Source organism: Calonectris borealis, chromosome 4 (assembly GCF_964195595.1).
Source record: "Calonectris borealis chromosome 4, bCalBor7.hap1.2, whole genome shotgun sequence".
Taxonomy (NCBI): Eukaryota; Metazoa; Chordata; class Aves; order Procellariiformes; family Procellariidae; genus Calonectris; species Calonectris borealis.
In genome coordinates, this window is record NC_134315.1 from 83,545,089 (window position 1) to 83,572,787 (window position 27,699).

General features: G+C 42.1%; 1 protein-coding gene across 5 annotated transcripts in view; it reads left to right on the forward strand.

The window, feature by feature from the left end:
• Nucleotides 1–27,699, forward strand: part of RUFY3 (RUN and FYVE domain containing 3) — a 57,075-nt gene that overhangs the window by 5,852 nt on the left and 23,524 nt on the right. For 2 of the 5 annotated variants that reach the window (XM_075150400.1, XM_075150403.1), the window contains exons 1-3: nt 2,111–3,007; nt 24,933–25,106; nt 26,445–26,562. In XM_075150400.1, coding sequence (XP_075006501.1) covers nt 2,830–3,007; nt 24,933–25,106; nt 26,445–26,562 — 470 coding nt within the window. In that variant the 5' untranslated portion in view covers nt 2,111–2,829. Of the gene's footprint in view, nt 1–2,110; nt 3,008–24,932; nt 25,107–26,444; nt 26,563–27,699 lie in introns of those variants that run through there. The other 3 variants (XM_075150402.1, XM_075150399.1, XM_075150401.1) reach the window with 2 other exon arrangements.

Sequence of the window (27,699 nt, forward strand, 5' to 3'; positions counted from 1 at the left end):
TTAGGTTTTCAAATAGCCATAACCAAACTCTGCAAGAAAAAACGAATCAGCTTGAAAAATAAGTTCTGAACTTGTCATTGTTGTTTTAAAAAAACCAAATACAACTCATCAGAGTTTCTAAGCATATGCGTACTTCATATAATTTTTGTTTCTTAGAGGAGTAAAAGGCACAGTTTTACAGAGGTGAGGTAGCTCGGTGTCTTTTAAGGTGGCAATTGTTCAAAATCTCTTAGGTGGTATATTGTGTCTAAAGCTTTGCTTTGGGAAAACCATACTAATAAACTCCAATCAATCAAAGCTGAAAAATATTTTTCAAGTACTTGAAATATCCCTATGGAGTATTTGCAGCAGGAACATTGCATAAAGGAGCCTGAAAATACAACTGAGCTGGAAGGGGCAGACTGGCTTCTTTTATTTCTTCATGTTGAGAAGCAGCAAATGGCATAAAAGAAAACCACTTGAACAATTACTTAATTTTTTTAACAAACCGCCACTGTGGTCCTGGTATGTGGGTCGCTTGCCAGAGCTGATTTCAGTTGAAGACTCGTGTTATGAAATGGGAGCTGCAGGTTACACCTAATGCTGCCTGTTTTTCTGCTTGTTTCAAAACAAAACAATTAAACTGTCTGATAATTAGATGTGTTGGATAATAGCTTGCACAATAGCTTATGGTACTTTGTTGATTCTAAAGGCTTTTTTTTGATTACTTGCTGTTTGTTGAGACCTTTCAAAAAGTTAGCAAGAGTGAACAGCTGTTCTCCTGTAGCTGTTTGTATACAGCGACTTTCACTGGTGTTCAGAGTGGTGCAACGTGAATGTTAAAACTAGAGGTTGTCATTGATGAAAGGATGTATAAATATCGTATGAGTTAAAATGCTGTCAGCATGGTTGATAAACCCTATTCTTTCTTAGGGAGAAGGAACAATAGTAACTGTTGTCGTTTGTGAAATAATTCTCCTTTGCATCAGTGTAATAACACGCTGCATGGCTCTTTGTTTATTTTAATCTAATGGGGGGAAGAGTTGCTGAGTCAAAATGTTAGGCACCAGGCAGGAAGTTTTCACTGAAAGCAACTGCTTCCTCTTGCCTGTTAGAAATAACAGCTCTTAACCCTTTTTTCCAGTTTCGTGAGGTTTTTACATAATGCATGCTTTTTTTTCAAAAAGCTATGCATTGGCATGCTGAATACTGTATCAAGTGATCAGTCGTTGTATTTCACATCCCTAAGAAATAGACATACATCCTTTTGAGTATTCCTTTAGGGATGAGAAAATAGGAAGAATAATTAAGGTCCCATGCATTAATCATTCATATGTTGCTATCAACACACTTTTTTGGTGAATGGTCAGCCTTCTCCGAATTTACCTGGGGGAGACTAGGCATCCATTTCAGGTGGATGCTACGCGAATACACTGGAGCCACACAGGAATCAAGTAAGATAAGCTAATTTATCGTTGCCTCGTATCGTAGCTGAAGCGGGTGGTGATACCGTGTCCTGTGCCCTGGTTAAATAGTGACCTCAGGAATAAGAAGGGTATCTGTTGACCTGGGATCTCTTGTCTCCTAGAAGTGGGGCTGCATGGGTTGGGGACGCGGAGGAGATTCGGCCGGCGGGGAAGGGATGGGGCAATGCAGTGCTGTCATCTTATTCTTGAGAGATTGGAAGCCTGTTTCTCTGCCTGCTGGGAGGTAATGCTTCTTCATCAGCCTCACCTGAGCAGTACCAATTTTCAGGTGAGGTTTTTGAAGTGTAAAATTCAGTCAAGTAGCTATATGTGTTTGTGGTGGTGTCCCTCATTGTTCTTCTGTATGCATGTGCCCTCCGAAAAGAGCTTAATCCTCCATCACTGAAGAGCATAGAGCCAGGTCTTTTTTTTCCTCATTGTTTCCCTGAGAGGATAAATCCATCTTAACATTTTTTGGTATGTGTGAAATTTTAGCTCAAAGGTACCTTTTGAGAAGGTTGCACAGCGAATAAAACGTAAAGTACAACTTGCACACCTACTGTGAAAACAAAGGTACTTATTTAATTCGTGTAGTGACATTCAGGCACGTGAAAGGAATACAAATGTGTCTTTGTATTCCTCGCGCTGCTAGTCTGTGCTCCTTTGTAGTTTGGGGGCGACGGATGAGAAATCTGCGTGGTGCGTTATGCTCGCTCGCAAATTGACTAGCGTAGCCTGATGAGAAGGTGCTGTGGGTGATGAGAGCCTAATTGCCGTCCCTGCATCAGCAGCGTCTAGGAAGCATCCTGGGAATTGCTTGCCCTACGCTCAGAGCAGCTGATCACATGAGCCTGAATTTTCAGTTCAGTTCATTAGTCAGCCATTTTGGTCAACACCCTGCTTACTGCGCACAACCAATCCTATCGGCACTCGCTGTCCTGGCTTATCTGGGAAGAAAGGGACCAGCAGTTTGATTTCAGCAAACCTGGATATCTGTCTCTACAGTCTTCCTTTGTTTTTGCTTGGGTAATCATCAGAGGAAGCCATTTTTTTTCCTTTTTCTGCCTTTTTTCTTTTTTTCACCTTTTTTTTTTTCCTTTTCTTACCTCCTGTCTTTGATGCAGAAGCCGGGTTTTCTGTGGTTGCTTAGGATCAGTAGCCTCTAGCTTAGCTGAAGACGACGGCAGTTGGAGGGAGGAAGAGACAAGCGTGAAGGAGCAGCGTTTATACCTTGCTTTATATATGAAAAGGCCAGAGCAGTCTGTGCGATCCTGAGCATATCTGTCCTTTAAAAGCAAGGTATTTCTTATTTTCTTCTTCAGAAGCTTTTCTTTTTAGTTCTTATTTTCCCCCCCCCCGTTGTTGTTGTACCAGCTGAGTCATCATGTCTGCTCTGACGCCTCAAAGCGACATGCCAACCCCCACCACAGACAAGATCACTCAGGCTGCCATGGAGACCATCTATCTTTGCAAATTCCGAGTGTCGATGGATGGAGAATGGCTCTGCTTGCGCGAGCTGGACGACATCTCGCTGACACCCGACCCAGAGCCTACCCACGAAGGTACGGTCCGGTTCCCTGCCTCGGGATCCCTGCAGCCGTCGCATTGTCACAGCCGCTGCACGAGCTGGGAGGGGGTGTCTCCGGGATGAGATGCTCTTGTCCTGCCTGGAGAACCTGGACACCGTTTGACATATTAGAAAGCCAAATGGTGTTCCAGATTGCCCTCAGAATTTGTTGCGTCTTTTGTAATCCACCCCTTTAAGAGAGGCAGATTTGTGCTTAATTGTTACTATTTTTTAAGATGTATCTGGAAAGATCAGGTTGGTATGTCTCAGGAAGGAAGATAACCTTGATGTATGCTCAGTGATACATTTAATCATGATTTTACTCTTAAAACAGGGCTTATAACTCTATTAGTCAGCTGTCAGCTCTTACAAATGGAGCATACTGGCAAAACACAGACGTGTGTCTGCGTACGGTCAGCGGGTAGGTTTTGGAAAGCCCCAAGTGATTACGCAGTTATGCCTATTGTCAGATGAGAAAACCATCACAAGTCTTCCAGCTCGCTTTTGTTGAGCGTGCTGTTGTTTATGATGGCTTTGAAGCCTGGAAAGTGGAGCTGTAACACATTTTGCTTTCTTCTTGAAAAAGGATTTGTGATCTATGTGGATGGTGAAAACAGTTTAACACATTTACCACGGAAAATGAGGATTGAAAGCTGTGCGAGCACTAAAACCACAAAAGGACATCCACGCATTGCTCTACCAATTAAAAAAGTGAGGAAGAAGGAGATAGGATGAATTTCTGCAGGAATTTTGCAGAGTAGCCAGTGCTCCAGTGGTCACCAACATTGCCAGGTTCTGAGTTGCTGGATGCCGAGCATCTGTCGGTCTTACAGCGAGGGGGCTCCATCTTTTCACGGCTGACCCTTTTCCGGTAACTGAAGTGTGATTCCACCAAGTAGTCTCGCTTGACCCGTTTGATGCTGGCTTGTCAAGTCAGTGATGTCTTACTATAGTGTTGTCTTGCTGGGTGAGGCAACTTAAATTGTGGTGAGGATTTGAGCTTTAAAGTTAATTCCCAAGTGATAATTTAATTTCCATTTGACAGCTGCTTTCAGTGGTAGCAGCCCTTGGGTTTGGATTTGCTTGCCAAATACTTAGTCACACAGTGGGATACTAGACAGAGGTTTCTAAAGCAGAGACGAACGCTCCCTCTGAAGCATGTCCCAGGGTTTCAGAGAGGTGCTGCAGGCTCAGGAAAGCAGAACCAGAGTAGTGAGTACAGGGTGAGCCCAGGGTGCCGTAATTCAGCTGTCTTCCAATTCCCATGTTCTTGTATGTGGCACAGGCTTATTCAGACCTTGCTCAGTCTTACTCGTATGTTTTTGCGTTTCAGTGTTTTGGTTTTTTTCAACAGTACTTTCTAGTGTAGGTGGATTGATTTTTATATACTCTCTCTGTCTTTCTCTCATAAATAGCAAATACTCTTTTGACTTGCCATGCTGTAGTTAGTAAATGACCTTCCAAGCAATCTAGGGCTCTTCTCATAGTATAGCCTTTCAGTCACACTGAGAGTCAGTTCTTCAAAAATCCATATTTTTGTATGTGTCTCTTTTCTCTCTGTTTGCTTTCTTGCTCTGAGAAACTCCTGGGGAAGGTAGGCTTGGGTGAATGCAGTGTCTGTAATAGAGCTTTTCTGGGTTGCCTTTCTGAAACAGGCTGAATATGTGTCCTTACAGTGTACAGATGGCACTCTTACTTGCCTATGTAAAGAATTCAAACACTAATACTAGAGTAACCCTTCCCCAAAAGTAGAAAAATAATTGTTTTTAAAGCTGTAATTACACTCTCTCTATTGCAAGTACCAGAAAGGGTTAGAAAATAGTATTTGCTCATTTCATTGCCATATGATTTAATTCATATATCAAAAGTGAATTAAAAAAGAGAACTGTATCACAAAGACCTTTATGGAGATGTTTATACATTCATAAATTAAGGTTGCTTGTTGGGAGGCAGAAAGACTGGTGGTTTTGGTGGGGGGGGGGCGGGTTTGGACCCGAGTCATATTTTTAACAGAGATATAAGGTCAGGATAAAGTGTTCATAATAGAAAAGCTGACACAGCTTTATCCCTAGTGTTCGAACTGGTGCTACTGCATCAGCACTGCTGCTGTGTCCTCGGCGTACGCACGGGTTGAGGGGACGGGATGACCAGGCTTGCAGACACCGAGTGCTGTCTGAGGGGAAAAGCAGGAGACCTAGGAGCTGAGGCTGCTGTGGCTTGTAATATTTCCATAAAACTGATGTAGAAAGGTAGGGATTATGAAGAAGAAGCAAAAAAAAAAAGGCACTAGAGTTCTGCCAAAGGTATAACAAAAGGTTGCATTTTTTTCCTTACAAATCAAGACATGTAAAAAATAGATTGCAGTACCATATCCAACAGCTTGTTGAAACAAGGATTTAAAGCCTCCAGTTGCTGTCCCTCAGCTCTTGCTGCTTCTCGAGAGTTTTTTGCCTCTGGCCTCTCTTCACGCTGTGATCTGCTATGCCCCCAGCCCGCAAGCAGCCATCCTGCCTTCCTCCTCCTCGCCGCCCACCCATCAGGCTGAGGATGAACAGAAACTGCGCTCCTAGCCTTGCCTCGTAGGTGTCCGCACTCAGCCTTGCATCCCAGAACTGCCGGCCAGTCCACGGTGTCATAGCGAGAAGAGGAAGAGAGCGGTTCTGGGCAGCGAGGCAGTGAGAAGAGAAGACCGAGGGTCAAGGACAGAACAGCACACAGGATGGGGAAGGTTTAAAATGCGATGGGGAAAGAAGATTTCAGTCTCGAGAATTTTGACTGTCACACGCTTCTGCTGGGCTGCTCTCGTCTAACGCCCTATGACGACTCAGTTGTGAAATTAAATGGGAGACTAGCGGCGCCTAGCTTCTCCTCTCCGGGGTTCCCAGCTTTTTCAGCTGAGTTGTCCTACAGGCCTTACACCTTCAAGCTTTTCTTGGCTATGGTGCAAGTTTCTGCTTTGCTGGTTTTTTTTTTCTCCTTGTAGCTATAGCAAAGGTAGGGCAAAAAAAGTAATATATCTGAGAAAAGTGAACTGCACTAAACAAAAGCTACAGTACATTATTTTTTTTTGTTTCCAATGGAAGTAGTTTGTTAATAGTGGTTAGTTTTATTGTTTCTCTTTTTTGTTGATTTTTTTAAAGCAGATTACTTAGGAATGACAGTTTAAACAGACAGGAGGAGGCTAAAGTAAGTGATTCTTATGTGCTCTGGTTTGATATCCCTCACCCGAACACTGTGTTTTAATTCCAGTGCGAGAGGGGCATCAGAAGAAGAGTTTTAATGGTGCCAGATCTTAGAATTGGGATGTTAGGGGGAGCTAGAGGCGGGTTGCATGCGCTTTCTGATGGGGCTCCGGGGGCTCCCCAAGCAGAGAGGCAGAAACTGCAGCTGGTGCTTGTTATTTCTGAGGCCAGACCTGCTGTCAGCCCTGTCCTCGGGAGTCTGGTTGCCGTAGCCTTCTCTGGAATAATCCCACTTGAGGCCAATTTTATGATAGGAGCTGGAGGGACGGGGAGGGAGCTCGTAGCAGAAGGGCGTAGTGGTAATCACAGCCTTGCTCATTGATGTTTAAAAACAATAGGATCCTCCTGTGGTGGTCACGTTTTCTAGTAAAACCAAGCCAAATTCTGCTATTTCTTAAGCCAAGGGCAGTATTCTTTGGGAAGTGGATTCTGATCTGAGATGAAACAGTGTAAATGTGGAGTAATTCCATTCCTGCAACAGAGGTGGAGTTTCTGAGTGTAACTCTGAGCAAAACTTAAATTTAATTCAATTCAAGAGTAGCATCTAGCAGAAGGGCAGATGCATTAGTACAGTTACTGAGTTTCTTGCAACTATATGTATTCAATATAGCATGTAACATGGATGCTCAATTTAACAATAAAAGCAATTAATTTTCTTTTTGACTGTTTGGAACAATTCTGTGTGTATGAAAATAAGCTGATTTTGCTGTTTATCTGTAATCTGCTGTAAGTCTGCTTGGCTTAGAAGATGCAATGTTTTTTTTTTTTAAACAAACAGTGGTTCTTAATTAGGTAATGAGAACTTTACTGTGCTATGCAGGCATCAAACATGAAACGTGACACTAGTAGCTATTAAGCTCTTGTTCGTTTGCAATATGTATAATGAGCATTGAGGCATCTTTAGGGACTGAGGTGTGAAAAACATCTTGATTGTATTTCTGTTGCATGTTCAAGAGTGCATGTGTATATGGGATTGAAGACTGATCTCAACTTTTGGGAGAAGTTATGAAATGCAAAATGGCCTTGCATGGTTTTACTGCATATTAAATTTCTACTTTGAATCATCAGCCGTCTGTATGAGGAGCTTGACATTAGAGCAATGGAAATTTTAATCCTCATGGGATTGGCTTGTAATTGAGAACAGAAGGAATACACGTGATAACTGCATGATCAGAATTTACTTGCAACTGTCAAGAATTACAGTATCCCTTATTTATTTTAAAATCCTGTTCTATTTGCACTAAAATTGGGAATTAGAGTGGTATGTTTATTACATGCAAAGATGAAATTATCTTTTCTGTAGTATAATTTTTGGTAGCTAAGATCAGATTTTTTTTTCTTCCTTTTTGACCAATAATTTAAAAGTTTTTGTTTCAGACGCATGCTTGTTAAAATGCTCTGAGTAGCACTTGTACAGCTCTTCAGAAAAATCGAATGCTTTTCTCAAGGCTCAAATACCTCTTGCCCATTAATCTATTGCACTGTTTATTGAATCATCCTTCAGATTCTACCTTTCCCTCCATTTTCTGTTCTTGCCGTGTTTTTTTGCACACTTCAACACGGCTTAAGGAAGCAGCACGACCCTATTAGTTATAGTTTTGTCTTGCAAGTTGGCAGCCGCCTCGGCACTTAAGTTTGCACGGGGAAGGAAGGGCGAATCGCCTTATTTTTGGCGGGAGAGCTACAGAGCCATTCCGTTGTGGGGGAACCGCGGTCCTGGTAAGAGGCCACATTGGTCTGCAGAGAACGAAGCAACCTAGGAAGAAACCATGTTACTTTGGTTTAGGTTTTCTCTAGTAGTGTGCGATAGGAAAAGCAAACTCTTGGGAGAGGTGAAATGACTCCGTGGATGGCACCTTTCCCATAAAGAAACAAATGTGCCGTAAACGCCGTACGGAGAGTAGCAGGGACCTTTCACGTGTTCACAGAAAGTGCATGAGATCACTCTCTTGTTAGAAAAGTACCCCTTCAAATATGTACGGTGGCAGAAACCCCTAAACAGGTGAAAAGTTCGAAGGAGCTGGAGACCGGATTTAATAGAACAAATGTGAAGTCAGTAATATGCCAGATAAATGAATTAGAGTGTGTTAATGGTCATAAATCTTTCGAATAGCAGTTAGGTCACGTAATCCAGACAGCACGTAGTGAAAAGTAAACATGATAAAGATGGTCATCTCCCCCGGGACGGAGGAGACGTCCTGCTTACTGTATTTACGCTGAATCCCATCACGAGCCGGGAAGAAAGGGAAAGGACTGAGAGAAGACGGACCTTGACCCTGAACCAAAGGGGAGGGAACATTAAGTTTTAAAAAGCCCCTCAGGACAATCGGTACAAGGTGCCAGCCCTCCAGCTGATTTGAAGCAATTCGGAGAAGGAGGGGGAGCGAGGGCCCTGTAAGGCTAGGGCAGGGCTACTGTTTTGGTTTATATTTTAAATTTTAAACTTTTGTAAACATATTCAATGCTGTAATTAAGAAATTACTATCAAGAGTTGTTTCCTGTGCTTTTTTAAGCTTGTTCAGTCTATATGAAGTCAGACCTGTGAAACGTGGGGCAGGTTTATTTCCCTCACAGATAATGAATCGAAAGTGTTGCAGAGAAACCTCTTAGGTGTCAACTGAGATGGGAAGTGAAAGTTGGGGAAAAAAAAATCAGTAGGGTTTTGTTTTTTCTTTTCTTGGTGCAATCTATCAAGTGCCAAAATAAAATGAGAAATTTCCCATAGCAGTTATGTATTTCCCTCTGGAAAGAGGCTGGTTGTGGAGAAGCATTTCATTTAACTCCGCACGTTTCCAACATCAAGGAATGCTTGATGGTAATCACGTGGAGACAGGAATAAAACTTAGGGTGGGGTTACACCATTAATGTATGTGATGTACTTTTGCTATTTACTTGTCCCGTGCGTGTAATGGAGAGTGGGCTTGGAATTCCCGAGTCCTCTGTACTACTTTTTCTACCTTTTTATCTCCTCCCAGTTAGCAGATGTGTGACTGCTGTTTCTTTTGGCGCAGTGCAAGCCTTAGGTCAAAATGTCGCTGGTGTGGGAAAAATGGTCATGTCAGTTGTGACCCAGATGCTGCCAAATGAGCAGTAACGTGTTAAAACAAGAGTAATAACAATGGCCTTAAAAAAAAAAAAAAAAAAAAAAAAAAATCTTGTAACAGTTTTACACGAAAAATTACTGCAGTCGATAGTCACAATTTATACTGAAAGCACAAGCCGTTGGTGCTGTAATGTGAGGTAAAGCAGTTCTGGGCAGTTGGATGCTGCATAAGGATGCATTAACTGAGAGAACAAAGAAGGTGGGTGTGGGATAACAATACGGGGATTGAGTCGATGTGCTTGGTGTGGTCCGAGGAAATAGATAAAATTAACTATTATCTGCAGGGAACAGATAGCACCAAGGTCAGTAGCGTCAGCAAAGTACAGCTGTAGGCGACAGCGGGGAGCGGAGGCTCCCCGAGGCAGCAGCAGTACCAAAGCACTCTGTGTTCTCCTTTGCGTTCTCCTGCTCCGGAAGAATAGCCGGGATTTGCGGGCGGGCACACGTTGGTGCAGCAGTACGTGCACGGGAGAATGTGTGTGTGTGTGTTAAGCGGTTTGAGTATCCATTCTTCACCCTTCCTGTTTGAAAATAGCCTTCCCAGACAGAAGTTGCAGGGTGAAATGAATGGACTTATTTTTCCTTCCTTATGCAAGGCTCTTTGTGTGTCTCTCTCTCTCCCCATATATATTTAAAGATGGGATTTTTAGGTGGTGGGTTTTAAAAAATGTTTTTTCTTAAGCTACTTTGTAAGTTCTGAATAGATTGTTCCTGGCATTCTAGGCTGCAGGCTGTCTGGTTGCTTCCTTGATTTTTGGATTGCAAAGTCTTTGACTATGGCACTGAAACTCTCTTTCCTCATCCATTTTCTTCGTCAACGCTTCATGATACACCTGATTTGCAAATCTAATCTGAAAAAATTCATTACATACCTCCGATCATATTAACCGCATCTACTTAATTTTCTTTCTTGACCACTTTAATTATTTCTTATTAAATGTATTATTTGTCATTCCTAAGGCAACAAATAAGAGATAATGCAATTTAAATAAATATAATAGCATGACTATAGGTTTCCGTTTCATGATAGAAGTAGTGTTTGTCCGTACAGTGAAGGGGAATGTGCTAGCCTTAAAGAAAAAAAAAAATGACGTGAATGCAATTTGTCATGCGTATTCAGTATTTTTCAGTAAGCTCTTCCAACTTTCCTTTGTGTTGTGGGATGCTTTGGCCCAAAAAAGAACAGCAAGTGGTTAGAGCAGCAGGCTGAAAGTTAAAATCAGACAAATAATCTTATAATTAACCTTCTAAAGAGCACGTGTCAGCATTTCATCCCTCTCTAGAATACAGAGAGCACTTTTTCCTACGTAGGGCATAACGAGGCATAACTGCCAGGGAAACCATCAGTTACGTTATACTGATGGTCGCTGGGGAATTTCACTTCTAGTTGAACTTGAAAGTGCCTTTGCGTGGATGTGAGAAGTGCTGCTGAAACTCCCGGCGCTGCGGCTTGGGCATGGCAGTGAGGCACGGAGGAGCGGTCTTGTCGTTCCATTCTGGAGGAAAAAGAAAGAGTTTTGGGGTGCTTTGAATATTAGGGCTTAGATATAAGAAGGATGTTGAGTAAAAAAGGGGCATCGGGAGAAAGCCGCCCTTGTTGCTTGGCATTTTTGTTTGCGGTTTGGTTGGGTTTGATTCGGTTCGCTTGATCCTCAGCCCGATTTTTGCGTTTGTTTTTCAGTGCTAACTATCTTGTCAGACTTTTGTAGGCCTTATTTTAAATCTGTCGGCTGTTTTTTCTTCTTTCCTCAGAACTTTTTTTCAATCACGGCAAATCACCAGGAGGGAACAGAGGGGATTTAACACTAGTGCGTGGACTGAATGCAGTCTAGTTGTCCTTCCTGGTATGGGCGCTCGGCTGCTGACATGTTTAGTCTTTATCTCGACTGCTGTTGTGGGCAAGCTTAAAAAATAACCCCTTTCCTTATCGGTAAACAGAACATGGGGACCCTGGTCTTGTTGCGGGTTGGTTTGTTAATAACTCTTCAACAGAGTTAATGTTCTCTGTAACTGCCTGTACAAAAACTACCAGATTTGGGTCAAGCCTGTCATAGCAGCCAAAGCGGCATAACTGGCACTTCACCGTTGCTGAGTACTTTCTGTATCAAGCTCAGTTTTCACTTCCCAAAGTTCAAAATCGGTGCTGTGTGGGTTTTTTTTTTTCCTAATTTTTTTTTTTAATTTTACTGACTTCTCAGCAGCTTCTTATGCGTTTGGTAAGAACTTCTGTACTTTAAAAAAAAAAAAAACACAAGATCCTGACCTATTTACTCTGTCTTTGGAGGAACTCGATTCTTATATTGTGCTTGGAAACTATAAAAAGGATGCGTGGGTTCATTGCTTTGTTCTGAGTGTCTGTCTTTCCACGTGAAAAAATGCCATAGCTATTTAAGAAGTTTGGAGCATCCCATCCTCCTAGTTGCACTCACAAGGTATTTACTAATACATGTGAAGAGGACGTGGGCAGAAAATTGGTGGCCTAGGAAGCTGCGTGTGTTAAGGAACTTGCAGTTCTACTGCTAGGCTTACTGCAAGTCGTGGGAGCCTGCTTGTAGGTGGTATCCCAGTATAGGCTAAGATGCTGTGTTTGAAGGGATAATGTTCATTGCGCATGATTTCTTAATGAATGCTTTCTGTACCGGCAGTTGAAGGGGATACATAGGGGTTTGTGCAGCTCCGGACTACGGGAGCTTCTCAGCATTTATTAAAGGGCACGTGTTTGGTGCTTGTTTAGGTTTATTTAAAATATCACAGGGATATTTCTGCTGTATATTTGGGAACTTTTGCTGGTTTCTGCTCGTGAGACACTTGTTCAAAAACCCCATAACATGAATCAGATGCTGTTTTTATCCCTGTCCTGCCCACAGTGTGAGAAGCCACAATCTTGATTTCCCCTCATGTACTCAGCTTTTGCATATAGCCTGTTTGCTCAGCACTGTGCAGTACTGTGGCAACTCACTGCTTAACAGCGTTGCCCTTGGACTTGGAACTTCTTCACAACCGTCTTGGGGGCTGCCGGGAGGTGTAGGAGCATTGCATTGCAGCGCACAGCTGGATGGCAGTTGGAGAGGCACGGTGGTAGTTTGGAATATTCATAAAGGTTTCTTCTCCCAACCCTGTTTTAGGCTAATAACTTAAATCTTTTTTTTTTTTTAAAAAAAAAAGGAGGACTCCTTCTGTTTAATAGCAGCATGGAATAATTTTTATGCTGGTACGTTCTCCCAGGGTTTATTTTTAAAAGCTTTTATTTGCATGGGAAAGTGTATCCGCTGGCAATATCCCTTATTCCTGCACGAGTTGTTCCAAATCTCAATGTAACTGTTAGGGATTGCGTATGTCCGTGAGAAATACTAAACCCAAAATTAAGATATGAGCAAAGTCAGGAAGATAAAGTTAGGAGGGAAAGTTTTTGTTTGTTTTCTTACTGTATGTCATTATTCACTATTCATTAATCACCACCTCTTTTTAAGCTTTCTTATTAGCGGGAACAAAGTCATAACACAGAGAAGCTGCTTCTTCATATACATTAGTATCCCTGCTCGTTAAGATGGTTTTGTTTGGGTTTTTTTTTTTCCATTGTTAGCAAAGGATAAAATGCCTTGGTAAATCTTATTTGACATTGGATTTGAAAGACTTTGTGGTTGGTAGTAAGAGTGTCTAAACTTGCACTGCTCCACGGCAGCTAAAGTCATTTCGCCGAGGCTATAAGGGGTTTCTTGCCCCAGTGCTAAACTGGGTAAATCAGCCCAAAGTGAATCCCGTGCTGGTGCTGGACCGTCTCGTGTAGTCAAACCGGTTGAGAACACTGCTGCTGTGTCAGCGAAGCAGAGGAGAGAGTAACTTCGAAAAACTTGATTGTTAAAATAGCAGATGAGATTTTCATGATGAATATATTAGTGATAATAAGTACTTTAGTTCCTTTGTAAAGAGTTTGCTTGAGTATTTATTCCAGTGGGATATTCAATTCCGTCATACTAATCTTCCTGGGAATCTAGTTGGAATGAGGTAATGGTTTTATGAAGTCTTAAAAGTCTTGGTAATCCTCTTCTCTAAACTTGGTACGCATCAGTTATACACTTCAGTATTTTTCCATAATAATGAAAAGTATTGAGTTTGTCTTAGACGTACCATGATAAGGAGCTCGGAAACTATCAAGTTGCAGGTCTTTGTGATTTTTTTATTTTATTTGTGTGTGTGTATATGTGTGTGTGTGTGTGTGTGTGTGTGTGTGTGTGTGTTAAGGTTTTTTTTTCCCCCACTGTTGTTCTGTGGAAATTCCAGACAAGTGGGGAAAACTGTTCAATGTAAAAAAAGAAATGAAATATATGCAAAGTGCAGTTAGATGCATGAAGAAATGAACAACAATGTGAAAGAAACTGCGAATTGAATCTGTGCTTTCGCCTTTAAATCTGTACAAATCCCATAGTACCTTTGTGCCACTATAAATTCACACAATTCTTGCAAGCATTTCTCGCTAGAAAGAGGATAGGATTATTGCCTGTAGGGATATAATACAAGAATTTATTTGTGACTCCACTGGACGTTTGTCTGTAAGCCTTACGCGAATCACTTGCTAAGGGTTAAAAAAAAAAAAGAAAAAGATGCCTTAATCCTTTACCATGAAGTGGATAGCAATGGTCCAGATAGAGCCAGCACAGTCTGTGAGGTTTCTTGCACCGTTCTGTGAGACGTAGCCCAGATCTTACGGGATGCGGGATACTGGACTGCTTGGACTGTGCTGACCTAATACAGTTAAGTGGTTTCCTATGTTGATTTTAAAAAAATAAGAAATTCAAGTGATGAGAAAGCAAAACCTGTTCTGGGTATAAGCCTCCCTACCTGTTAACAGCTGTCATAGTAGATTGGAGGTCTTGGGTGTTTTTTGGACGTGGAGCTGAGCAAAGAAAGGGCTTAGAGGAGCAGAGCGCTTAAATAATTGGAGGCTACGTGGTGCACGTAGGGAGGCGTTTGAAGTGACAAAATCAAAGTGAGAAAGATCGCGTGAAAGATCAAGGGAAGCCTGGCAATTTTGTAAATCTTTTTTTGGTTATGAGATGTTCTTCACTGTTTACACTTTCGATTATGGAAAAAACCCAAACCCTCAGTATTTGGTCAAAGACCAGTGATGATGTCTGGCTTCAATCTCGGTGTGCAGGTAGGGATTCTGGGATGGTCAGAATCTGGTTCTGGTATTTGCATGTGATGGAAACTGCTATTAAATAAATTATTGCATGTGCAGCTAGGTTCTCTTCTGATTCATTTTCAGAAATGCTAGAAATACAGCTGTGTATATTAGCTGTACTAGCTTGTTAATGTAGTGTTGTTATGCAAAGCATTTTCTACAAATACTGAATTTCTCAGTCATGCTAACATCTGCATTTTAAGTCCTAAAAAAAAAGGGGGAAAGGGGTGACAATGACCCATGAGTCACGGAGTCCGATTTGTAGCACTCCAAGGTAAGAGTGCAGTAGGGCCCAGGAGAGCATCAGAGACATGTCGGTCCACCGCTGCACTGTGAGCTACAAAAAGTCTCCTGAACCTACGGAACGCTGGAACACCTATAATAAAAGACCAAAAGCCGTAAGTGTAGCACGTGGGGGAAGCTGGTGGCGGGGGGAGCATCACCTGGGCTTTGTTCTTGCGATAGCGGGGAATTTCTCAAGCGAAACTCCCTGTTGCTCCTAGCAAGCAGAGGTAGGTGAACCTGACTGTGCTCGTTGTCCCTCCCTCCTTCTTCACCCTGACAAGGAGAGGAGAAACCCCTGCTGAATCGATCACTTCAACCTGGGTACGTGGGCAGGACCCAAGGAATGGTGGTTTTCTGCTGTTCTCAGAATTGCAGGAATGCTTAGCCATAGGGGAAGAAGCGAACTTCTGGTTTTTGACGAAAACTGATAGTTAAAAGTCCGCTACGTGAATAAAACAGTCTCAAAGGATGAGAATGCTGTTGGTCGGTGGTATTGCAGTGTAGGAAGATTTTGGGGATCAGTTGAATTGTTAGTCGTACTGGTATTTAGACTGTTGTTTTTTTTTTTCTTTAAATGCAGTGGCTGTGAAAATGCTGTTTGCTAGCCGACGCGGCTCCTGTGGCAGGAGGAGGCTGGTGTTAGCTTTTCCGTGGGAGGGAGGAGGTCCTAGCAGTGTGTGTACTTTGCTCAGGACTTTGGCACGGTTGGCCCGTAAAGGGGAATAGAGCCTTTCTTGTGCTTCGGGCGTTCAGCCGATTGCAAATTAGCGCTGGGGAGAGCGGGCACGTAAGTAGGGAGCTGAAAATCCCACAGGGTTCAGATCCTCCGCGGCTTCGTGTGGCTTTCTCTTCTGGGCTGGAAACCAGGGAATTAGTCGGCGTGCTGAAACAAGTTTTCCTCGTCCTGCTCGCTACTCTCCCAGGATACCTACCTCCTCCCCGTGCCTGTCAGCCATCTGCAGGCTCCTGGCAAGGAGATAGAGGTGTTTTCCTCTTCGAGGCCTTAGTGAATCATCATCAGAACGGCGACATGAAACCTGTGACCCGCGTCCAGGCTCAGTTGGATCACCTCTGCAAGCCTTGTCATTTGGAGTGATGGTCCTAACGGAGTTAAAGCTCTGTTTAACCTTATTTAAAATGTCCTCAGTATGTCCTTTTCCTGAAACGTGCTTGCTTTTCATGTCTGGCTGTATTTCCCTGTTGGGGGGTTCTTTTTGGGGCTGGGTAGGAGGAAATTGAAGCAAATGCTGATGTGGCGTAAATATCAAAAGTTTAGTGCTTTGATCTTACAAACAAAATAATGCTTTTCTTGCTTTTCTTTTTAGGATGTGCTTTACAAAAACATTGCTTGTCTTAACGCAGAAAGAAACAAAGCCGCTAAAGCTTTACTGAAGCCTATCTTAATTTGACTCTCAAGGAAAAAAACGCTTTGCCATATTGCTTTGTGCAGACTAATAAACCCTTTTGACTTGCAAATCTCTTCCCACTATGAATTAAGTCTTGTATTATGCAAATCTCCCTTTCAGTTATCCTTTTCTTATACCTTGATTTTGAATCTTTCCTTTAGATCATGGCTTGCATGACATTTTCTTTCTTTTCCTTTCTTTTTGCTGTTTGCAAAGACTCTTGGGAGGATTTGACAGATGTGGTGGAGCAATTGCGTGATGATACCGAAGGTGCGTGCCACACCAACATCTTTCAGCTATTATTTCCGCTAATGATTGGCTTTTGACTTACGATTTTGAGCCAGAGTGCAAAATGCAGTTTTCCTTTCCAGGGCCAATAGCTGTGGCTTCCTGAACGTGCCAGTCTGGTTGAACCAGGTTCGCAGCCAGAACGTGCTGCCCTAGTTGCACTCTCTGTGGATGTTTGGTTTCTGCTGTTAGCGTGTTAACGAAAATGTCTTTGATCACTCGAGTGTATGTATTGCTCTTGTAATTGTATATTAATTTACATTTAAAATGGCTACTGTTGAAGGCTTTTCTTCTAAATTTTATCAGCCCCTTCATGGGTTCCATGTGATCGGTTTTGGTTTCTAAATTCTTACTGATCTTTTTTTTGAAAATATGTGCATACGGTGTTGCTTAAAAAACACTTCAAAAATTTTTGGATATTTTTACTTCAAGTGGAGGTAGAAAAAGTGCATCAGCAAGGAGCTAGTTTACTTATATCAAAGGCACTCTGAGACAATTATTTTCCTCAGCCTGATACAAACACAACTTGCAGCAATATACGGAAGCTAAATTTCAAAAAATATTTCAGAAATCACCCCGAAGCTTCAGATTTTCTGAAGTATTTCTGTTTATCAACTCGAGACTTTGTGAACGTGACTCTGACTTGTGTTGCAAATTTTGATTAAAACTTGTCAACTACTAAATGAGAAATTTTTCTTATAGTGCTTCTTACACTTAGAAAAGGTGTAAGCGTGGAATAGTTGAATCCCTAATTCAGCATGCACTCAAGTAAATTTGTAATTTGATGACTCAGTGCAACCGTTCATGCTTGGGATGGAAGTGTTTGCAGCACAGAGGGCTAATAAACCTTTTGGAGGCAAGGGCGTAAGAAGGGAATTTTCCTTTTGTGGCTGAGAAGTTTTAAGTGCTCATCGTTAGGAAGAATTTCAGTGTAGAAGGATGGTTAGGGGTATTTATCGATACATGCCAAATTCTTTTAAAGTGGCAATCTCAAATTAGAAGCTAAAGCTAGGGCTCTTGCTATCTAGAAGAGTTATGAGCGTAAGTCCTGTTATTCTCACACTGGTAATGCCAAAGGAGGCAGATCCCAAAGGCCAGCAGATGCATTTCAGCTCTTTCTGCCAATTTGTGCACTGAGAGTTTTCGAAGGTGTTGCGGATTGCAGACCCCAAGGCGGCTGTTTTCTTACCAGTGTTTTATTCAGTTTGGATCTAATTCTCACTGGTAGGATGTCAACCAAAAGCTGCATTTGTTTCTTTATAGCACAGATAAAAAATTTAAACGTGAAACTTGGTAAAGAAAAACGGTGAAATTAAGTGAAGCTTGTTTATGTTGTGGACTCAGGGTTATAAATAGAGGGTGAAGTATGAGCAACACTGTGAAGGATACATCCATCTTAAAATATGTAGTTGCAATTATTATTAGGATAATAACTGATAGTTAAGGATGGCAAAGTAATGCAGCTAGGTTTGGGACTCACTTAGGAAAAACCTTCCAGTGCAAATAGTTTTAAGCATGTTTCTGGCAGACGAAAAAGGCAAAATCAACCATGACATGGCAAAATTAACTTTTGTTTATATTTGGAAACTGAGATGGTATAAATCTTTCTAAAGAGGATGTGTTGTGCACAAAATAGACTTTAGATGCATTAACTACGCTGACCTCTTGCTGGTGGTCTGAGGATGGTGCCTTTCTCAACTGTTGTGCTTGGTTACGTGCCCGGGCTTCTGCCTGGTGGCCTCGTAAACACAGCAGGCTTCTCACCAGCCATGGGAGATGTTCCCTCTCCGGGCACAACAGCTAATTCTGCTTCCCCAGCAGCTCCAGCTGAGGGCATATCCAAGGTAGTCTTTAAGGGGGTGGGGGGGAAAAAGGGGTTTGAGACTTTTTTTTTCTTCCCCATTAAACGTTGCACAGATTTTTTTGCATTAATTTTGTCAGGGTGGGATACATTTGAAATATGTGTCTTGTCTGTTTTCACTTGTATCTTTGTTCCCCATGACCACCACCCCGTTCTGGTTTTTTGAAACTCTTACGTGCCTGGTGTGTGCGGGGAACTGTCCTCCTCGGCAGTCGATCAGAGACTGATGGATGCTTGACGTGGAGTGTGCTTTCCCCCTCAAAAGTCAACACTAAAGACATAATAGCAAGAACAAATGAAGCAACATTTTAAAATCTCTGTGAAAATGTTTCCTCTGTTAGGAAATCAGATTTCATTTTGGTAACGTGGTGTTAGTCCAGCTACTTTCCAGTTTATCCACAGTCCCTCAGAGTAGACAGGTGGAATTTTGAATACAAAAGCAAAAAATGAGTAGAATAAAACATCTTTCTGTAGAAACAGACACGCCTCCGCTTTTCACGTGTGAATAGTCATGTCATTTTTATTTTCATCACTGCTTACCTTTAAGAGAGCGTTTGCGTGATACGCAAACGTGTATCGCCTCATCCTTGAGACGGTAGTCAGGGGCTTGCGTTGCTGGAAGGCGGATAAGAGATTTGAATGTAAGGGATTGTCAGGAAAACTTCAACTGAAATACAAGAAGCTTAAAAAATACATAATGATGTTGAACTCCAGTTTAAATGATGGAAATCCTTAATTTATCTAGGGGTTTGCTTTCCACATTTACTTGAAATTATACGTCTGTTCATGATTTCATAGTCTGAGCAGCTGGAACTAATGTCTTTCCTAACGTGAATTGGCTTAACTGAAACTCAGTGCACTGTAGATACCTGGCTGGGTTGTTTTGAAAGCAAGCGTTTCACCAGTAGCGTATCTCATTAATCTGAATACAGTATGAACTGTTCGCAAGATGCCATTTCTCTTCCATACACAGAAGCAGCCTTTCTAAATTTCAGATTGCTTTAAGTTTGGATTCTTGATTTAAGATGGATTCAGGACGTGGAGAACCTTGCTGAAATACTAATTAATTGGCATTACTTTGAGCAGATTTGTTCGCATCTACAGTGTTTCATAACTCCCTGCATGTGATCAAAGTTCTAGCTTTATTTTAGTTTCCTCTTAATTCTTTTAGGGTAATTCAATATGAGGAGCAATAAAATTTATTGTCACCGAGTGAGAATTACTTAGACCACAGTCACAGCTTAACCCTTTGAGATCCAGTATTGCATTAACTTTTTCCTTGACTCCTAGGTTCCTAGGTACATATTTTACCTTTTAACCAAATTAATCCAAGATTCCTGAGATACTTGGATGCTTTTGAAAATGTCTTCATGGAAGCTTCTCAGGAACCCTTTGCTTTTCATGCTGTTAGCCTGTGAATGATTGTGTCACAGTTTTACCTCTTTAGAAGCCTGGGAGTTCAGTCTTTTAAGGAAACAGTCAGATGAGCTGATTATTTTACCCTGTCTTTCTAGTGGGATGGAAGTCCAGTTCAGTCATGACCGCTTATATCCCATGTGCAAGGTTGCTGATGAGAAAACACCTCTATTCTGTAAAAGCGACAGTTTTTAGATAGCAGCAAAGTGTCTTGAGAATTTACGATTATTTCAACTGAAATCCAAACCACATTGAAACACGAAGTTTAAAGGCCAAGATTTTACTTTTTAAGGTTTACAACATGGCAAGTGTAGTAAAACACAGATAGAGTTTTTGCAGTTAGAGGCAGAAAGAGAAAGTTGGAGAAGGTATTGACTCAAACGGAGAATCTCAATTGCACATCAGGGTCAGGCTATCAAAGCAGAAGGTGACTGGGTTGACTTAAAGCCAGCCAGGTAGTCTTATTGTGTGAAAGTCATCTTTGCTTGCTTACCCTGCTCTTCTTGCAGCACATATAACAATGGTATAAATTACTTAGGATTCAATTTTCTGAATAAATCTTTGAGACTTTATGCAGCTTCATGCTACGTAACAGTTAATCGGTTTGCAAGGTGAGATTTTTAGATAAGCTGCATATGCACTGCACCATTGTTCACAACAGATTAATGAAGCAGAAACCTTTAGTTAATGTGATGAAAACATTCTTTAGCTCTTTAGACTGTAACTGCACATTTTAGTCGTAAATGAAAGCATAGCCCTACTTTTTCTTTTTACCTAAGTGCTTTCATCAGCTCAGATGTTCATTAGCTCTTAAAGGTGTTGAAAGAATCTAGTTGTCTTGAACGTGCTTCATACACCCCTCTATTATTCTTGTTTGTTTGTGGTGTTTTTTTTTTTTTTAAGTGGGGTAGTGTTGACCCCAGCCGACACACAGCAATCGCAGACCTCTCAGACTCGTCGAAAACCATGCACCTTGCCTCAAAAAGCGTACGGTACCCTTGACCTGAGTATAGGTCTGTGCGAGGCAGCAGTTCTCGATACTCTAAAGAAATGCGCATGGTTTCCTGTGACTATGTAATGGAGTGGGACCCTAATTCTGAGCAGTGTCCTTGGACTCTGTCATAATTCACATTAGCTAATAACCATAGCCAAAGTACCATTTTCCATGTAGTTGTCTTAAATTTTGCCTTAGCAATGGATTTGCCACCTAAGCAGAATCGCTTTGGATGCCTGCCTTGCTACCGACTGGGTCAAGGAGCCGCTCGGGCAGCGGGTGCAGGAGGCTCCCTGCTGCGGCAGGGCTTTGTTGCTTGGGGCGTGCCGCTGCGGGACCTCGCCTGGATTAGAGGGGAGAGGAGGTCTCTGCATCTTCCTGTATCTTGCTATTCCCCTGGTAGGGAAGAAGAGAAAGAAGCTGTGATTATTAACAAGGTTTAAGTTAAGTCTTACAACTTTTAGGCACGTTCAGGAGGTAAACATTCAGCTTTTTGAAAGGGTCTGTATATGCACGGTGTATTATATATGCACGGTGTGTGTATATATATATATATGCATGCATAGGAGTTTTTCTTCAAAGCCTGGCCAAATAATCATGTTCCATCTAGACTTCAAAATGTATTTAAACTAAAAAAAAGAAAGTCTATTTGTTTCTTTTACCGCAGCACCATACTCTTTTGAGGGTATGTTTAAGAATTGCCTCAGATAATTCAACCTACTAGAGATTTCTGCTGGTTTATCTGTCTTGGTCGGAAGCCTGGGTATACTGTAAGTGCAGTTGTGCTACCAGAAGTATTGAGGGAGGGTATTGATGGGTTTTTTTACCAGATAAGCTTGTTCTGAGCAGATTTTGAATCATGGTATTGAAGCAAAGCACAATTTTGTGACAATAGTTGTCTGCGGTAGAAGCAAATGCTTTACCGACGTTCATATACCCTTAAAGGGCAACTGTGATAGATGCTGTCGGAGGTGGTGTTCATTAGTTTTATGCAGAAGTACACAGAAGAAAATATACAGAAGTTTCTTCTAATTGCATGTACAAAAATTAGCTTTTGCAATCATATGTAATACTGTGTCTGACTCTTTTTTTCCTGAGCCTGCATTCCTAGTAATGGTAACTGTTAGCTACATTGCAAATCATACAATGGATTGCAAATCACAAAACAGGTGATCTGCTCAATATACATGCCAAATCTATCCGCTTAAAATAGTACTAGTTCTGCAAAGGCAATAAAAATCACCCACTAAATTAAATCTTTCTACAGTCCAATGCTGCTATGAGAATTGCATTCCTAAATGAGTACTTAGAAGTTCTCTAACCTATGGAAATAAATTGTGAATGCTTAATCCCAGCCTTTTTATAGGATGTGAGCCAAGACAATCATGCTTGAAGAGCGTACAGTTAGTAAAACAAAACTCTCAGGGGGATTTGATCACTTTGTCCCTCAGTACAAGATTGGGCGGAGACACAGAAACAACTGGACTTGTTTGCCACTTCTGTGAACAAGAAGGCGTTTGTCCATGGCAGCAGACGTGGCCTGGAGCATGACTAGACCGGTGGCTGTTGATCTCTCTGATGAGGGGTACTCGAGTATTGCTATTGCCACAGAGCTAGGTCTTTGAGTCATGATCAGCATCCCCGATAAAAGCAGCCTGTCCTCTGGCAGACAGGCCACCCAAAACTAAGCAGCAATAACGAGACCTCACCAGCCTGGGTGCCAGCTAGCCTTGGAGCCAGGGGAACCTGACCGTGGCACGCTTCAGAGGCAGATTCAGCAAATCCGCCTTTGTTCCCAGGTTTCACAAATGCTCTCCTGTGATTCTCTGTCATAATTTCTCGGGTTCCTTGATTGAGGGTGTTTGTGTCTCCACCTCCATAGTTGCTTTTCGTCTTCCAACCCTGAGGTGCCTTTCAGTGTCTCCTTCTGTCAGGCATAAGGAGTCTTAATTGCACGGTAGCAGTTGCTCTTCTTATTGCCTGTTTTGGATTCAGCCATAGGTTACTGAAATCAAGTATTACACCTGTTGGCTACGTGCTGCTGGACCTACAGTGCTTTTCAACCTGCAGGAGATACCCAAGGTTGGAAGTGGGAATTATGTGATTTTCAACGATTCTATGCTTCTAAATAGTTTTGCTCCTTGCTCTCTTTTTGGCTGGTGGGTGCAGACGAGAAGCCTCATGGCAGTACATCTGAGATGACAAGGAGTTTGTCTTTGAGCAACTGGACTTGTCAGCGTCGTGATGAAGCAGGATGATGACTTGCATCATCAGGACAAGTCCTACAGGAGACTGCAGTAGTCTCAGAAGAATATACCCCTTGGCCTCTTCTGGCTAAGTTGTTGCCTTTTAAATTGCAAGAAATCATTTTTCACAGTTGTTTTGACAAGAGGATGAGAACTGTTAACAGTCCAGACAGCTCAAGTCCGCCTGCCTAGTAGAGATTTGATGTTTACTCAGTGGCAAACCTGCTGAGTACAAACCCAAACTTCTGCGAGACTTCACTTAGGGGCTGGATCCACTGAGGATGAGGGTTGCATCTTCCCCTCCTCCTTCACCATGATAGATGTTTTAAGGAGAGATGTGGGAACCTATCTCAGCTGTCTGTATGTTGAAGAGACGGAGCCTCCGAACAGTCAAAAAGAGCTTGAGAACACCCTGACGGTGGTGAGCGTCGCTGGGTGGGTCTGGGTGGTGGTACTCCACGGAGCCGGCAGGAACGGCCATTCTTCCACAGCTTAGATTTCTAGGTATTTTTATGGCTTCTTTCATCAAACTTAGCTACGTGCTCCCCTGCATTTTAAATAGAAATAGATCTTTTGTTCTAATTGAACGTTTTCAGTCTCCGATACTTATTTGCTTTACTTGTTTGCTGAATGCAAGCATGCTTTGTCAGTACAGCAGATAAAATGTGTACCCTGTGCTTAGGTATGTAGTCTTAGATGTCCTCTGGTCATGTTTCTGCTGCTAGGTGTAGTAAATTCACTCGCAAAAGTGGCAAATTGGTTCAAGGGTCCGTGGCTGTTGACAGCAGCCCTAGAATAAATGTGCCTTATGGGGATGAAACTGCTTACGCGGAAGAACTGTAGCTCAGAAATTGGGTGTGAGATTGCAGGTGGAACAGATATAAAGAGAAAACTTGCAACTGATGCAACATCATTTCGGTAGCAAGAATTTCTCTGTATTACTCTGTATCTCCAGGCCAAAAGCTTAAGCACACTTTATTTGTTGTGGTCATAGGACAATCTCACTCTAGTTACGGGACAGTACTGTTGTAAGCAGGTTTGTTTGTTGAGGTGTTGGAAATGCACTGATGGTGTTTGGGACAGGATGGATGTTGGCATTGGCACATTGGCCAGGGAGCAGGAGGCCTGCAGGCAGGGTGTGGTTTGGAAAAGGGATGTCTGCATTTGTTTCTTGCTACTGGCAAGTGTAAAGGTCTGAATATTAATAGTATGGTAGAGAAAGAATATAGTCTTGGAAGATCTGTGTGTGTTGGGACTTGGATAGAGCTGCCAGAGAAGCCATGAAGATCATCTCCTTACTGTCAGTGGTAAAAAACAGTAGCGTTGATAAAATGGGGAGAGAGAGGTGGGGATTGGCTCCATATTACATCCAAGTTTTAAAAAGCAAAAAAAAAAAAATCACGAGAAGGAAAAATGCAAGACTGGATAGAGAGGCACATGGATGCAGTAAGTGTGAGAGGTTTCGTGGTTATCTTCAGATGGAAGAAAAAATCACAACTGGAGGAATCTTACTGGTTTGTAGTCGCTGGACATAGCTGGGGATTTGAGTTGGAGCAAGTGACAGCCATAGCATTCAGTAACGCGTTGTCGAGATTAACAGCTGTCTTCAAACTTTTCTGCCTTGAAAAATTAAAGCTTTTGTAGTTATTTGAAGTATTGAGGCTGCCTTAATGTGATATATCGCCTATTCCCGTGTCATTGTGGCTTCGGCCATAAAATGCTAGTTAATTTTATTTTTCTCAACAAAAGGCCTGAAGAGAGTGCCTCACATGAAACTGTCACTGCCCCTAAAAGTGCCTTCAAAGCTGAGGGACAAAGAGGGAGGGATATGGGATATCTTATTGTATTAAAAATAGCTTTTGTTACTCAACAGTATTTTTATTCCTTTTTTTAATAGATCCTAATTATCTCATGGCTAATGAACGCATGAACCTGATGAACATGGCGAAACTGAGTATCAAGGGGTTGATTGAATCGGCACTTAATCTGGGCAGGACGCTGGACTCCGACTATGCGCCTCTTCAGCAGTTCTTCGTGGTGATGGAACATTGCCTTAAACACGGCTTGAAAGGTAACCCTGCTTGAGAGGAGTCCTCCCGGGCTGTTTGTCATAGCGCAGGAGCGAGAAAGAGCGATCTTGTTTTTAAAATCTAGTTTTGTAGACTAAAGAGAGGCTGAGCAGGGTCACAACTGTGATTACAGCTGACTTGACAGGCCACAGGAAGGAAAAAACCATCTGCTGAAGGTCTAACAGTGCAGGTGAAAAGTTCACAGTTGTTGCAGGTCCTTGCCATTTTTAAAACAGCTTTTCAGATGACTCGAGTATAAGTAAGGGATCGGTGATAAAATTAGCTCCTCAGCAAACTCATGACTCCCTTTTTTTGTGCACTTCCTCATGCTTTACGGACCCAACAGTCCTCTTGCTGGAAGAGGAACTGCAACACGGAGGTCCTTTCTCAATAGTTCTATCAAAACTGAGGATTTCGGCTTTGTGCAACTAACGTCTTGTAAGCTGCTTTCTAAAATAGCAAGCAGAGCATATATTTAACTATATAATACGGAGTCACAACTAAAATTCCCAGGTACCAGACTACTTTACTTGACGCGCTGCCCTTGCGTGATAGTAGCTTGAGACGAAAAGCGGAGGATATTAAATGCCCTCTCAGCACCCACACGTACATCCCGCGGTGCTTCTTTAGCAGTCGTGTTCAGCATTACACGCGGAAGAAGTGATTCCTGTGCTGGTTAAGGTAACACGGTGCAAGGAAGAAGTGTTCATATTCTTCAGCTTCTTTATTGATCCATTTGCCAGTGTCCCTACTGCTGGTCATAAGTTTGAAGTTAACAGAGTTCTGGGTCTTCTCACTGCTGCTGTGAAGTGGCAGTAAGAACTATGGAAGAAGAAAATTAATTTCCAGCTTTAGTACCTAGGGGTCTCAAGAAAGCTTTTCTGAAGGAGGAAAGGGTGCACAGAGAAGCCCCTGGCAGCTACGGAGAAGGAGCGGGTTCAAAGTGGTGTGGTCCTTTTCCTTGTAACGTGATGGTCAGTGAGAGAAAATTACCGCTCACGCATCAAGTGTAACGTCGGGACAGTGACAGCATCCTAGTAGAAATGTTGACCTCTAGCAGTGAATCTAAGGTGCTGGTTATCACCGGATGTTGTTGTTTTGGCATACTGGGGATGTATGGAATATTTTCTGGCATCTGTCTCAAGCTCCTGTTGCCTTATTTGAATGATACCAGTAATTGCCACACTCGGGCATAAGAAGTGGTCTTTTGTACTTGCCCGGCAGCAGAAGAATCTTTCTGGCAATTTTTGTCTCCTGTTCATTCACTTCTGACCATGTTTGAGAATGTATTTAGTCAGCACAGGCCTAACTGGTTCGTTTTATCTCTTTTTCTTTTCTAGCCAAAAAGACTTTTCTTGGGCAAAATAAGTCGTTCTGGGGACCTCTCGAACTAGTAGAAAAACTTGTTCCTGAAGCTGCAGAAATTACAGCAAGTGTTAAGGATCTCCCAGGGCTGAAGTAAGTACAGTCTTTTACTGCACAAGTACATAATATGTTTTTTATTGTAAGAAGGATCCTGAAGAAGAGAAGGAAGGGCAAACATAACCTTCAGGAGTACATCTGCCGCCTTCTGCTGACAAAAATGGACCGTTACTCTCTTTTATTCTTAGTCAAAAAACTGCAGAAGAGGAGGATAGCATATGTTCTGTGTTAAGCGCACGGGGCGTTACGGACAATAGTGCATTTATTGCTAGCACTAAATGGGTGACCATGTGTCTTAGGAATGGGAACAGCCTTTCCTGACTCTCTGAAGTCAGACTGAAGAGGAGGGGAATTGGAAGGAAGGTGATTACAGGTTAAATAGTTTTGAGGCTGATAGAGGTAATTTTTCTTTTCGATAAATTCAGGTAAACGTGTAAAGTTTGTGTAAAAGGGAGGCTCAGCCACAAAGTTGGAGAAGACGCTAGCTTATGTTAAAAAGGGGAGGAAAAAAACCCACTTTAAGCATATATTGCTTTTAAAAATTTCAGTCGTTTCAGACATAGTATTCAGGTTTGCTTATTCCATGCTAAAAAGAAACCATAAGAGGCTTTCAGCCTGGGGAATAGAAAAAAAGGTATAAGGAAGCTTTTGTATGAGTAGCAGGACTAAGGATTAAATCTTCTTCGCTGAAAGATGTGAATAAGTTCAATAACAATTTTTTTCGGGTTAGTATTTAGCGACGTACATACGGACAAGTGCTTTTACTGGAGATCCGTGCAGAACTCCTCCTGGCACAGCTTACAGGACCAGCGTGGAGTGCCAATGGTGTTGTGCCAGAGCTCCTGTTACCTTTTCTTGTTGTAAAAGAATATTGAAACATAAAATAAATTGAAATAAAGTTTTGGAATGAGTTTCTAAACCTCAGCCTTGCGTTCATACTAACGCTTGAGAAATGTCATGTCATGTATTAGTGAGGTCAAGAACGGGGAGTAATGAAGATGACTTTCACGGGCAGTTGCTGCTTATGCTAGTTAGGGTTAGAAAATGAAGTACCCCACGTGCTGTTTGGTATAAGACAGCTGACTGACTGCTGGAGAGGGAAGAGAAATTTCCTTCTAATCAGAATACTGCTCAACACGGGGGATTTACAGCTTCCTTTGGAGCATCTGGTAC